Raw genomic sequence first — 15,234 nt, forward strand, 5'->3', positions numbered from 1 at the left:
GTTAAGGAGCTGCCTTCGGCTCGGGTTGTGATCTCAGCGTCCTGAGATTAAGCCCCAAGTCAGGCTCCCTGCTCGGGGGGGAAGTCTGCTTCTCTCTGTCCCTCCACTGCTCTCCCTGCTTGTGCTCTCTCACTTGCGCACTCCCTCTGAAATAAAATCTTAAAAAAAAAAAAAATATATATATATATATATATATATTAGAACTATATGAAGAAAATGACAAAACTCTAATGAATGAAATCAAAGAACTAAATAAATACAAAGACACTCCATATTTATGGATAGGAAGAATCAGTACTATGAAGATGTCAGTTCTTTCCACTTTCAGATTCAATGCAATCTCAGTCAAAATCGACCATTATTTTGTGTATATTGATGAGCTGATTTTAAAGTTTATATTGAGAGGAAAAAGGCCCACAATAGCCAATCTGATATTGAAAGAGATCAATAAATTTGGAAGACTGACACCATCCAACCTCAAGACTTACTTTAAAGCTACAGTAGTGAAGACAGTATGTACTGGTACAAGAACAGACAAAACAGATCAATGAAACAGAACAAAGAACCCAGGTATGACCCCCCAAAATTACATTCAAGTGATTTTTTTTTAAAAAAGATTTTATTTATTGGGGCGCCTGGGTGGCTCAGTCCTTAAGCGTCTGCCTTCGGCCTGGGTCATGATCCCAGGGTCCTGGGATCGAGCCCCCATCGGGCTCCCCACTCTGTGGGAAACATGCTTCTCCCACTCCCCCTGCTTGTGTTCCCTCTCTCACTGTGTCTCTCTGTCAAATAAATAAATAAAATCTTAAAAAAAAAAGATTTTATTTATTTGAGAGAATGAGAGAGATAGAAAGAGAGAGAGAGCAGGGGAAGGGGCAGAGGAAGAGGTAGAAGCAGACTCCTCGCTGAGCAGGGTGCCTGACCCAGGATCATGACCTGAGCTGACGGGAGATGCTTCATCAACTGAGCCACCCAGGCGCCCTCAAGTGATCTTTGAAAAAGGTGCTAAGGCAATACAATGGAGCAAATACAGTCTCTTCAACAAATGGTGCTAGAATAACTCAACATTGAAGAGCACAAGTATGAATCTAAACAGAGACCTTACAGCCTTCACAAAATATAACTAAAAATGGATCAGAGACCTAAATGTAAAATCAAAACTATAGAACACCTAGAAGATTACACAAGAGAAAACTCAGATGACCTAGGTATGATGATACTTTTTTAGACAGAACACCAAAAACATGATCCATGAAAGAAATAATAAATAAGCTGGATTACATTAAAATTAAAAATTTTTGCTCTGTGAAAGACAATATCAAGCAAAGTAAAAGACAAACACTAGAAGAAAATATTTGTAAAAGACACATCTGATAAAGGGCTGTTATTCAAAATACACAAAGAACTCTTAAAACTCAATAAAAATTAAAAACCCAATAAAAACCTAGGCAAAGACATTAACAGACATCTCACTACAGAAGATATAGCGAGCAAATAAGCATGGGAAAAGATACTTCACATCATGTCAACAGGGAAATGCAAATTAAAACAATGAGATACCACCACGCACCTATAGAATGGCCAAAATCCAACAACATTAAATGTTGGCAAGGATGTGGAGCAATAAGAACTCTCATTCATTTTCATGGGAATGAAAAATTGTATAGCCGTTTTGGTTGATAGTTTGTCAGTTTCTTGTGAAACTAAACATACTTGTACCATACCACCTAGCAATTGCACTCCTCAGTATTCACTCAAAGGAAATAAGAATTTACATATACACAAAAACCTGCACATGAGTATGAATAGCAATTTTATTAATAACTGCCAAAACTTGAAAACAACCAAGATGTCCTTCAGTAGGCAGATATATGAATTAGCTGTGGTACATCCAGATAATGGAAAATTATTCAGCTGTAAAAAGAAATGATGTATCAAGCCATGAAAAGATGGGGAAGGAACTTAACTCCATATAACTAAGCAAAAGAAGCCAATCTGAAAAGGCTACAAAATGTATGATTCCAACTATATGACATTTTGAAAAAAGCAAAACTATGGAGAAAGAGAACAGTGGGTGACAGGATTATGTGGGGCACAGAGAATTCTTAAGGCAGAAAAATTATTCTGTAATGTATTATAATGATGAATATACATACATCATTACATATTTATCCAAACCCATAGAATGTACAATACCAAGAGTAAATCCCAATGTAAACTATGGACTCTGGGTGATTATGATGTGTCAACATACGCTCATCCTTAGTAAAAAATATACCATTATAATGAGTGATGTTAATGGGGGGAGGCTATGCGTGTGTGGAGTTAGGAGATGTATGGAAATCTCTGTATATTCTTCTGAATTTCGTTGTGAATCTAAAACTGCCTCCCAAAAACCAAAATCTTAAAAAAATTAAACAAAACTACAAGCAATATTTGGAGAAAAAAAAATGTTAAGGTTTCAAGATCTTATGGAATAACCCTAAAAATATTTTTATTTTTTTAAAAGTGTAATGATTTTTTATTTTTCCTTTCTACAATACCTTTCTTCTTATATCCCAGTCATATAATGCTAGAAGAGGCGAGTTCTCAAAGCTTCATTAGTATAATCAATACCAGCAAAATAGATTTGCCTCATTTTTTTTTAACCTTTTAATAAGTAATACTAAGATCTTGTTTTAACCTTCACACCTAAAAGGCCAAGAGATTGAACCTTACTTTGCAAAACTTGCTTTGGGATCCTGGCCCAATCATCTAAGTAAATATCTTCATGGTAATGCAAACTTTAAATATTTATGATGTATGGTACTAATCATTCAAGGAGCTCTCAGCAGAAGACAGAACAAAGATTTAAAAGAAGCAATGAAAGTATGAACTCAGGGATTACAGCAAAAAAGAAAAATATTAGAATAATCAGGGTTCCAGGAGGAAAAAAGAGGAAGAGGGCAGAGAATTTATTTAAAGACATAATAGTGAACATCCCAAACCTGAGGAAAGACTTGGACACACAAGTCCATGGAACTAAGAGATCACCCTCGTTATCTCAATGCAAAAAGGCCTTCTCCTAGACATATTATAATGAAACTATCAAAAATTAGTAATAATGAATCTTAAAGGCAGCCAGGAAAAAAAGAATGTAATGTATAAAGGAGCCCCCATTATGTTGTCTGTGGATCTCTCAGAAGAAATCTTACAGGCCAGGACAGAGTAGAAAGACGTATTAGAAGGGTTGAAAGATAAAAATTGCCAGACAAGAATCCTTTATCTGGCAAAGTTATCCTTCAGATATGAAGGATAAATAAAGGCTTTCATAGACAAACAGAAGATGAGGGAGTTCACCAACTCTAAAGCTGGTGAAGGGAGTTCTTCAAGCTGAAAAGATGCTAATTAGTGACATAAAATATACCGAAAGTATACAACACACTGGGAAAAGTGAAAACTATAGTCAGACTTAGAACATCCACAACATAAAAAGCTCCATTTTGACAATACTAATATAAGAGGGAACAGTAAAAGGGTGAAGCCTTTGTGGGTGTTTGAAGATAAGTTGCTATCAGCCTAAAATGAAATTTTATTTATAAGATAAACTCATTGTAATCACAAAACAAAACCTATAGTAGATGCATAAAGGGCAAAGAAAGAGGAAACAGATGCACAAAAGACAAGGGGAAATGAAAGTAATTAATTTATACAAAGGTATGCAGAAATGGAGGGAAAAGAAACAGTGGAAATACAAGCAAGCTAGAAATTGATAAATAAAATGGCATTTTTTTAATTATTATTTTTAATCTTTTTTTTTTAAAGGTTCTATTTATTTGTCAGAGAGAGAGAGCACAAGCAGGGAGAGCAGCAGGCAGAGGCTGAGGGAGACGCAGGCTCCCCGCTGAGCAAGAAGCCCAACATGGGACTTGATCCCAGAACCCTGGGATCGTGACCCAAGCCAAGGCAGACGCTTACAACTGAGCCACTGTGGCGCCCCGTAAAATGGCATTTTATATAAAGTTCTTATATATCAATGATTACTTTAAATGGAAAGAATTGAATTCACCAATGAAAAGGCAGAATGCCTTGACAGATAAAAAGCCAAAATTCAACTACAGTCTTCCTCAAGAGATTCATTTCAGCTTTAAGGATGCACAACCCTCAAAAAGAAGGAATGGAAAAAAGATATTCCACAGAAGTGGAAACCAAGATATATACACTTGTATCAGACAAACCAGACTTCAAGCCAAAAACAGTAACAAGAAACAAGGAAAGTCATTCATTATATAATGATAAAGGGATCAATTCATCAAGAAGATATAACAATTGTTATTATGTATGCACCCAACATCAGACCACCTAAACATATTACACAAATACTAACAGATATGGAGAAATAGTACAATACAATAATAGCAAGGGACATTAATAACCCACTTTCAAAAAATGAAAGATCATCCAGATAGAAACTCAATAAGGAAACAATGGACTTGAACCACACATTACATGAAATAAATCTAAAAGATATCCACAGAACATTCGATCTAACAGCAGCAGAATATACATTCTTCTCAAGTACATATGGAACATTCTCAAGGACAGATCATATGGTAGGACACAAAAAAGTCTTAGCAAATTTAAGAAGACTGAAATCAAACCAACTATCTGTTTCAACAACAATGGTCTGAAAACAGAAATCAACATGAGGAAAGGTGGAAAAACTACATACATGTAGAAACTAAACACGCTCCTGAACTACATATGCGTCAAGGAAGAAATGAAAAAGATAACCAAAAAAATCTTGAAACAAATGAAACACAAAATAACAAAACATATGGAATGAATGCTGTAAAAGCAGTTCTGAGAGGGATGTTTATAGCAATAAATGCATATACCATTGACCCCTGAACAATGTAGGGGTTAGAGGCAAAAACTTCACACAGTTGAAAATCCAAGTAACTACCAGTAGCCTACTGTTTACCAAAAGCCTTACCAATAATATATAGTCAATCAACAAATATTTTGTATGTATGTTCAATGTATGACATACTGTATTCTTACAATAAAGCAAGAGGAAAAAAAATGTTAAGAGAATCCTAAGAGAAAATACTGTTTACAGTACTAAACTGTATTTATCGAAAAAATTCACATGTAAGTAAACCTACGCAATTCAAATCTAGGTTATTCTAGGGTCTCCTCTATTAAGAAATTAGAAAGATCATAAATGAAAAACCTAACTACACCTCAAGGAACTAGAAAAAGAAGAACAAATTAAGCCCAAAGTTATTAGAAGAAAATAATAAAAAAGATGAGAGTAGAAATAAATGAAATGGAGACCAGAGAAACAATAGAAAGATCAAAGCTAAGAGCTGGTTTTTTTCCAAAAGATATACAAAATTGACAAACCTTTCACAAGACTAAGAAAAAAAGACTCAAATAAATAAAATCAGAAATAAGGAGGAAAAATTACAACTGATACTATAGAAATAATAAGATTATGAGACTACTGTGAACAAATTAGATAACCTACAAGAAATGGATAATTTCCTAGAATCATACAACCTACCAAGACTGAGTCAAGAAGTAAAGTCTGAATAGACCAATATTAAGAAAGGAGATTGAATCAGTAATCAAAAACCTCCCAACATAGAAAACCCCAGGAACAGATTTCTCCACTAGGAAATTATACCAAGTATTTAAAGAAGAATTAATGCCAAGCCTTCTCAAACTCTTCCAAAAAAATAAAAAAGAAGAAAGACTCCCAAACTCATTCTACGAGGCCAGCAACACCCCAATACCCAAGCCACATAAGGACACTACAAGAAAACTACAGACCAATATCCCTGTTGAAAACAGATGCAAAAATTCTCAACAAAATTCTACCAAACCAAATTCAAGAACTCATTAAAAAGATTATACATCATGACCAAGAACAATTTATCCCTGAGATGCAAGGATAATTCAACACATGCAAATTAATAAATGTGACATGCCACATTAACAAAATGAAAGATAAAAATCATATGATCTTCTCAATAGATGTATAAAAAGTAGTTGACAAAAAATACCCTTTCATGATAAAAAACCTCAACAGACTGTATACTGAGGGAACATACCTCAACATACTAAAGGGCATCTACAACAAACCCACAGCTAACATCACACTCAATAGAGAAAACCCCAAAATTTTCCCCCTAAAATCAGGAAAACAACAACTCTCACCACTCCTATTCAACATAGTACTGCAAGTCCTGGCTACAGCAATTAGGCAAGACAAAGAAATAAAAGGCATCTAAATAGGAAAGGAAGAAGTAAAATTGTTATTTGTGGATGATATGATGATATATGTATTAAACATCACAAAGATTCAACTAATAAACAGTTGAATCTAATCAATGTGTTAGTAAGGTCACAGGATATAAAATCAAAACATAAGAATCATTTGTGTTTCTATATATTACCAATGAAAATCTGTAAAAAGAAAGGAAACTATCCCATTCACAATAGCATCAAAAACAAAGAAATACCTAGAAATAAATTTAACCAAGGAAATGACCAACCCAATGAAAACCACAAGACTTTGTTGAAAGAAATCAAAGAAGAAACAAACAAATGCAAAGACATTCCACTCCATGTTAATAGGCATTCTGAGAGTTAGACTAGGAGAGTTCATACTATTAAAGTGTCCATGCTATCCAAAGCCATCTATAGATTTAAGGCAATATCTATCAAAATTCGAATGGCTTTCTCAAAGCAATTGAAAAAATCAATCCTAAAATTTATATGGAATCACAAAAGACCCTGAATAGCCAAAGCAATCCATAAAAAAGAAGAACAAAAATGGAGGCACACAGCATTAATTTCAAACTATATAATGCTACAGTAATTAAAACGGTATAGTTTTAATAAACACACAGACCAATGCAGAGAGTGAAGCCAGAATTAAACTCCAACATACATGGTCAAATAATATTTATAAGGGAGCCAAGAACACCTGATGAACTTTGAAAGGACAGTCTCTTCAATAAATGGTGTGGGGGAAACTAGATAGCCACATACAGAAAAATAAAATTGGACCCCAACTATACACCATTCACAAAAATTAACTTGAAACAGATCAGAGACTTAAACATAAGACCTGATTCCATAAATCTCCTAGAAGAAAACATAAGGAAGAAGTTCAACAATGGTCTAGGCAATGACTTTTTTGGACATGACACCAAAAGCACAAATAACAAAAGAAAAAACATAAAACCTTGTGCACTGCAAGCAAAATTAACCAAGTGAAAAGGCAACTTACAGAAGAATGGGAGAAGATATTTGCAAACCATGTACTACATAATGGGTTAATGTCCAAAATTTATAAAGAACTCATACGACTCAATAACAAAGAAACATATCTATTAAAAAATGGACAGGGCGCCTGGGTGGCTCAGATGGTTAAGCGTCTGCCTTCAGCTCAGGTCATGATCTCAGGATCCTGGGATCGAGTCCCGCATCGGGCTTCCTGCTCCTTGGGAGCCTGCTTCTCCCTCTGCCTCTCTCTCTCTGTCTCTGTCTCTCATGAATAAATAAATAAAATCTTTAAAAAAAAAAAAAAAAAAATGGACAGAGGACCAGAACAGACATTTTTCCAAAGAAGACATACAAAAGGCCAACAGACACACAGAAAGATGCTCAACATCACTAATCCTTGGGGAAATGCAAACCAAAACCACATTATCCCTTTATAACTCTCAGAATGCCTAAAATAAAAAATACAATAAATAAATGGTGAGAATGTGGAGAAAAGGGAACCCTTGTGCACTGTTTGTGGGAATGCAAAATGGTGCTGCCACTGTGGAAAACACTATGGAGGTGCCTCAAAAAATTAAAAATAGAAATACCACATGATCCAATAATTCCACTACTGGATATTTACCCAAAGAAAACAGAAACACTAATTCAAGAAGATATATGCAACCCTGCCCCAGCTTGTTATTGTTATTTGTTGCATTATTTTCATGAAATCCATCCACATCCCCTAATCCCGTGTTAAACTTCTGCTGTTGCCCTTCAGGAAGGCACATCTTTAGGTATGCGCACAATAATCCAGTCATCACATTCTTTCAGTAAACACACCCAGCTGTAAAACTCCCCTAATTATAAACACATTGCTCTACTGTTTTCCACAATGCCCTGGGACATGAATCCTTTAGAAACTAAACCAAATCAAATTATGGCTTCTTCAAAGGAACAGTTTGTGCGGTAGGTGTTTGAAGCTACTATTCCCTCTAGTTTCCTTGTTTTTGTCTCCCCTGTTGTCTTCAGGTTTCCCTAGAGACTCCTTCTTAAATAATCTGAGCCTTGTAGTTATTTAAGTTGTAATCTCCTGTTATTATATAGGAGCCATGTTGATGTGGCAGTCAGGTGAGTGGTTGCGGAGGGATTGTTCTGCAATATCACTAGGACTCAGTGGTTTAGTGGTCTATGCTACTTGGTTATGTCCTCCAGTGCTTTTCAGCTCACCCTCTCCTTGGGTGACACAAGAGGTATAAAGTTGGCTGGAAATGGTATTTCCTTCCCCCACTTTGGTTATTTTCTGGCAAAATCCATGTTGGTTGAGTACAGGTAAAATAGATTTCCTTGAGGGCAGACCTTTGTTAAGGAGAACAGAAAGTTCTGAGCACATTTCAAAATGGTTACTTCCCTGCTCACCCCACCCTGCCCTCCAGAGCATGAGTGGATTTTTCTCTGGTCTTCAGTTTGGGAACCCGATGGGGTGACTGGTGGTAGTAAAACTAATGAAAGCATGGGGACCTTTGTAAGGCTGGGCCTTCAGGAGTTTTCATCTCTCAAGCCAGTCTTTGCTCAGTCTCTGGCAATTAGTCAATTACCCTTTAAGTATTCCTACTAGTGTGCTAGTATGTACTGCCATGAGTAGTTAGGATCAGAAGAAACCCTTATGTTCCATGATGATGCAAGTACAGTGGCTTTACCAACTTTAAATCCCATCTATTCAGTTTAACTCTTGAAAATAAAATTTAGGGCGCCTGGGTGGCTCAGTTGGTTGAGCGACTGCCTTCAGCTCAGGTCATGATCCCAGGGTTCTGGGATCGAGTCCCGCATCGGGCTCCCTGCTCCGCGGGGAGCCTGCTTCTCCCTCTTCCACTCCCCCTGCTTGTGTTCCCTCTCTCGCTGTGTCTCTCTCTGTCAAATAAATAAATAAAATCTTTAAAAAATAAAAAAATAAAATAAAATTTAAAATAAACAATATATACTTTCCAATCAAGATCTTAAATATTCACATACTTTTTCAACCTAACTTGTATGACAAAGACTTGGAAGTGTGAGTTTTATTTCTCAACATTAAACTAGTTCTAAGCATATTTACCAATAAAGTAATATGCCAACTCCTTAGCATACAGAATATGTAGGATCCTTCACAATCTGAATCTAATTTCTCTTCTACAAAACATCTTCCTAAATTCCTATTCCTTTGTTTCTGTCTTCAGTAAAGACAACTGAAGGAGAAACCAAATGAAACAGCTCATCATTTCCTCAACTTGCCATACCCTTTCTTACTATTAGGTCTCTGCAAATGCTTGTTACCTCTACTTGAATTCCCTAAATCCACACATACCTATTCCACATTTCCTTTTTCACTGAGGAAATTTCCATTCATCCTTTAAAAACAATCTCAAGGGGCACCTGGGTGGCTCAGTCGTTAAGCATCTGCCTTTGGCTAAGGTCATGATCCCAGGGTCCTGGGATCAAGCCCCACATCGGGCTCCCTGCTCAGCAAGAAGCCTGCTTCTCCCTCTCCCACTCCCCCTGCTTGTGTTCCCTCTCTTGCTGTCTCTCTCTCTCTGCAAATAAATAAATAAAATCTTTAAAAAAAAATAAAAACAATCTCAAATATCATGGAGCCATTAAAATTTTCCCTAGAGAGACTGTATCCTTTGTGTTTCCAAAACAAAAGTCAAAAACTCTTCTAAAATCTTTGTAACAATAAAAAAGGAATATATATACAATATAGGGTTTTGAAAATACAGAAAAATTTATATTATCAGTTATTTTAATCCACATCATCTGAAAACAATTTTTCAGATTTTGACATTTGTATAAGATATAAAATACAACATAAAATATTTTTTAAAATTGTCTCTATTAAAATCACAAGTGTATTAAAATCTAAGATGTGCATTTATTATTTCACTGTTGTAAAAACTGACAATGATAATTATCTTCTCTGAAGATTTTAATTACATTTTTTCTTATTGTTATTAATTTTATAATTAATTCTTGTGTGTCCACTAATAGGCAGGGGCTATGTCTTGAATTGTTTTATATCCTCTGAACATACCAGGGTTTGAATTATATATATATATATAGTAAGTGTTTAAAAGATGTTAAGATGAAACACTAAATGATACTTAGTTTTCTTTTATGGACTTTACAGAGGTGTTATTTACATATAAAATGAAATATACCAACTTTAATGAACAATTCAGAGTTTTGACAAATGTATTCAGTTATGTAACTACCAGCCACCAAAATCATCATATAACATTTGATCACCTCAAAATGTTCCCTTGGTGTCCCTCTGAAGTCAACCGACTGAGCCACCCAGGCGTCCCAACAGTTCTTTTTATTGCTTAACAGTTTTCCATTGTGGAAGTGTACCGTAACTTGCTTATCCTTTCACCAACTGATATTTGTACGTCTGTTTTGTGCTGCTATAAATAATGTAGCTATGAACATCACTGTGAAAATCTCTTTATGAACTTAGGTTTTCATTTCGCTTGGGTAAATATCCAGGAACAGAAATGCTAGATTATATGGTAAATCTAGGTTTATCTTTAAAGAAACTGCCAAACTCTTTTCTAAAGTTGGTATACTAGGGGGCATCTGGGTAGCTCAGAGGGTTAGGCGTCTGCCTTCGGCTCAGGTCATGATCCCAGGCTTCTGGGATCGAGCCCCGCATCGGGCTCCCTGCTCAGCGGGAAGCCTGCTTCTCCCCCCTCTCTCTCTGTCAAATAAATAAATCTTTAAAAATAAAATAAAAAATTTAAAAAATAGAGTTGGTATACTAGGTTGCACTCCCACCAGGAATGTATGAGATTTCAGGTGCTCTGCTTCTTGCCATCATTTGGTATTGTCATTTTTTTTTAAACTGGAGCTATTCTGTGGGTGAGTTCACTGTGGTTTAATTTGCATTTCACTGATGACTGAACATCTTTTCATATTCTCATTTGCCATCTGTATATGTCCTTTGGTGGAAATGTTTATTCAAATATTTTGCCTATTCTTTTTAATCAGATTGTCTTATTACTGAGCTATGAAAGTTCTTTATATATTCATAATATGTCCTTTATCAAATATATATTTTACAAAAGACTGTGTCTTGCTTTTTCATCTTCTTTAAAGTGTCTTTTGTAGAGCAAAAGTATTTGTCATGATGGTCATTTCAATTTTTGTATTTTCTGGTTCATATCTTTTTATGACCTATCTAGGAAATTTATCTTTATTTTTTAAACAAAGTTGTGGCTATTTTCTAAAACAGTTGCTTCTGTCACTTACCATATTCCTATTTAAGTGTTATAAAAGTGACTAATTACAAAAACCTACTAAATAAAAATCAGATAGTGAAAAATCAGACCAAATCTTTTAAAAGGAAATGTAAAGAAAAACAGATTAATACAATGTAATTCTTTTGTATTTGTTCTGCTAAAGAAAATCATTCCATTTATTTTAAAAAACCAGAGCTACTCCTATAATATATAAGATACATGACTGATGTGATTTTTATGATTTTCAATTTATCCCCTCAAGGAAAGTGGCAGATGCTACTTTTCCTTTTTCCTCATTCTGGGATACAGAAGTAATGGTAGATGAGTCATCCTGGACAATGAGGACAACATGCTAAGGATAGTAGAGTAGTAAAACTAAAGAAAGAGGAGTTTTAAACCCCAGGAGCCACCATATTTTCCCAGCACCAATTTAAACCACTGTGACAGTGGATCTTAGATGCAGCAACCATGCCCATGTTCCAATTAATAAACTAGCACCCCACTGAATGCACTTAGATGAAATACTGACTTGAAGCAATCAACATGGTACAAGACAGAGTAAACATGACAGAATTAGCTAGTACAAATTCAGAGATTCTCCAAGAGAAAAATTCATGAAGCAGTATTCTCTATAAATACTGCCCTGTCTGGATGATGCATTTAAAAACAAATAATTAAATTATTTTGGTATTCTCTAATAGATTTCAAGTGGGGTAAGTTACACGACAACATTAATAGAGTCTAACAACCACTTTCTTTTTTTTTTTTTTAAGTTTTATTTAAGTAATCTCTATACCCCATGTGGGGCTTGAACTCAGGACCCTGACCATGGTCAAGAGAGCCACACTCAGAGCTCTGACTGAGCCAGCTAGGCACCCCAACAATCACTTTCTTTAATATGGATTATTATATTTGGTAATATAATGGTAAAAGCAAAAGTATTGATGGAAGTTCTTACCATGGAAAGGTATTCATTCGTACCCTGTTCTTATAAATCAGAATTCCTCCTGACATCACTCCAATCATAATTTCATTGTTACTTTGATCCTTCAAAAAAAGAAAATGACAAATCTAAAATACTGGGCTTTTCCTGTTAAATATATATTCTAAAAATAGGATAAGTTTTTTTTAACACAATATAACATTTTCAAAGTCAGCACATAATTGCATAATATTTACAAACCTATATGGTAATTGTCACCTCATAAAAATGAAGAACCTATTTCACATCAAACTTAAATGTTGCATTATTAAAATTCATTAATCCAAAGTAAAAATGATCTCAGGATTTTCCATAGTTCATAAGTGGAACTGAGTTTTGAGATAAGGAATCAAAAGCCTTTTCATCTTGTAGAAGGAAGAGTTAATATACATTTTTCCATTTCTAAAGCTATTCTGACCCAACTACTATTTAAATATAGTGCCAAGATTGCAAACATGAACAAAACATGGAGAAGCTCAGAGTTTGGTAAAGTGTAACCTGTAATAAAACAAGACACCCAATATAATGATAAATCATATAACTAATATAATACAACAAAAACATCATGGCAGTATAGAGTAGGGAACAACTATTGGAGAGTTTGAAAGATTCCAGAGAAGAAAATTTGAACTACGCTTTGAGGAAAGGGAGAGTTTTCATGCTAACTGATCCAACTTGAATAGCTAATCTGCACTACTGACAAAATGAGAATTAAATTCTTTTCTCAGATGATAATCAACCTTGAAATAGTTTGCTACTGACTTGAAACATTCTACAGGTAAGCTAATAAAGCAATAATGCTTTTACCCCCTACCTCTTCATATGCTCAGAAGATAGAACTAATTGATGAAATTATAATTAAGATTTTAATAATTGTGTCCCTCAGAAAAAAACCCTTTAAAATGTAGTTTCAATAATTTCTACTTAAATAAAATCTTACTAAATTAACCTGTTCAATAGGGTAATACATAACAAATGGCCAAAGTAACATATCACTGTATACTGTATGGCCACACAATTTATTTAGCAATAACCACCATTATTGTACACCATTATAAGAGTCATAAATAATTTTTTAAAGAACATCAATTAGAAGTTTGGGCTAAAATGGAAGGCTTAATATACGCTCCTATTGCTCCTTCTGGTCCCAATCTCATAAAACATTGGAGAAGATACATGCAAACAACGTGTAACACTTGAAGGTATATAATCAATGGGACCAGACATTTTGAGGAATTTGTAAAGACATAATAAAGAGGATAAAATCAGATTTAAGGAAAGAAAAAATTATAGAAGACCACAGCCTAAGCTAAACACAGAAGTGAAAGTTCTATTTGACGGCAGAAAGAAAAGTATAGTCAACAGGTACAATTTCATAGACAACAAATCAAAAAAATAAAGGGAGCCCTCAAATTAGTGTCAGGATGATCAGGCAGAGAGCAGCTAAGGTAATTAGCTCCTACCAACCCTATAATCCTGCCCTGTCTGGATTGAGCTATGGGACACAGAAGTAGGTGCAGCCTATCTTAAACAGTGAGTGTGGATACTGGGGACAGAAATCAGAGTGATCTCCAGAATGGATAAAGAACTCCAAACTGAGACAGGCCAACTATAGGCATGTTTTCCCTGGCAGAATATTCCTTCCCTCTTCCACCATCACCTAAGGCAGGCCATAGCAAAGACAACATCCACAAGCAGGTGAACTAGGAATCACAAATACAAAAGGAAGTATGCAACCAAGGATCACCAAGCACTTGAGAAGAACCAATACCATTAAAGAGATATGCAAAACTCAACAAATAAATAAACCAGTCAAGCTGCTATGTTGGTAGAAAAACATGTAAAAAAACAAAAAAAGAAAGTAGACAAACCATGACAGACGATGGACTGTGAAAAACAAACTGAGGGTTCTAGAGGGGAGGAGGGTGGGGGGATGGGTTAGCCTGGTGATGGGTATTAAGGAGGGCACGTTCTGCATGGAGCACTGGGTGTTATACACAATCAGTGAATCATGGAACACTACATCAAAAACTAACGATGTAATGTATGCTGATTAACATAACAATAAAAATTTTTAAAAAATGCTGGGGGTGGTGGAACAAAAGAAGGGAAAGGGAAAGGGAAAGGGAAGGGAAGGGAAGGGAAGGAAAGGAAAGGAAAGAGAAAAAAAGAAAGAAAAAGAAAAACATGTTCAGGATATCTAGGAACTCAAATTCTTAAATTATAGCTATATCTAGATTTGAACTGGCAGTTCCCAAGGTGATGCCAGAAGTGGGCAAGATCAAAATAACAAGTGTTATGTCCTAAATAGACACAAATGCTATTCATTCCAATGTATAGGAAAATGCATGATGACCACCTTATTTTAAAATCTTTGCTTTTCTTTTTATCACTTGCTAGTATCTAATATTATGCTATAAAGTGCCTTGTTTAATCTGTTTATTTTTTACTCTTCTTCACTAGAACCTAAGTAGCAAAGTACAGGGCCTTTGTTTTTTCCACTGCCGTATTTTTAGGTGTAGAAAAGTGCCTTGTATAGTTAACCCATGAAGAACACAGGTTTGAACTGTGTGGGTCCACTTATATGCAGACTTTTTTCAATAAATATATTTGAAAAATTTTTGGAGATTTTCAACAATTTCAAAACACCTGCAGACAAACCACAGAGTCTAGAAATATCAAAAAAAAATTTTTAAAGTTAGGTATGTCTTGACTGCA

The 15,234-nt window shown here is 35.1% G+C and overlaps 1 protein-coding gene across 6 annotated transcripts in view; it reads right to left on the minus strand.

Moving 5' to 3' along the window:
• Window positions 1-15,234, minus strand: part of PTPN4 (protein tyrosine phosphatase non-receptor type 4) — a 233,895-nt gene that overhangs the window by 87,058 nt on the left and 131,603 nt on the right. For all 6 annotated transcript variants that reach the window (XM_045869013.3, XM_064586413.1, XM_045869010.3 and 3 more), the window contains one exon: window positions 12,493-12,581. In XM_045869013.3, coding sequence (XP_045724969.1) covers window positions 12,493-12,581 — 89 coding nt within the window. The remainder of the gene's footprint in view (window positions 1-12,492; window positions 12,582-15,234) is intronic.

The sequence above is a fragment of the Mirounga angustirostris genome, unplaced genomic scaffold, assembly GCF_029215605.1.
Source record: "Mirounga angustirostris isolate CCGP_5_RB_7025 unplaced genomic scaffold, mMirAng1.0.hap1 SCAF_3, whole genome shotgun sequence".
In the NCBI taxonomy this organism is placed as follows: Eukaryota; Metazoa; Chordata; class Mammalia; order Carnivora; family Phocidae; genus Mirounga; species Mirounga angustirostris.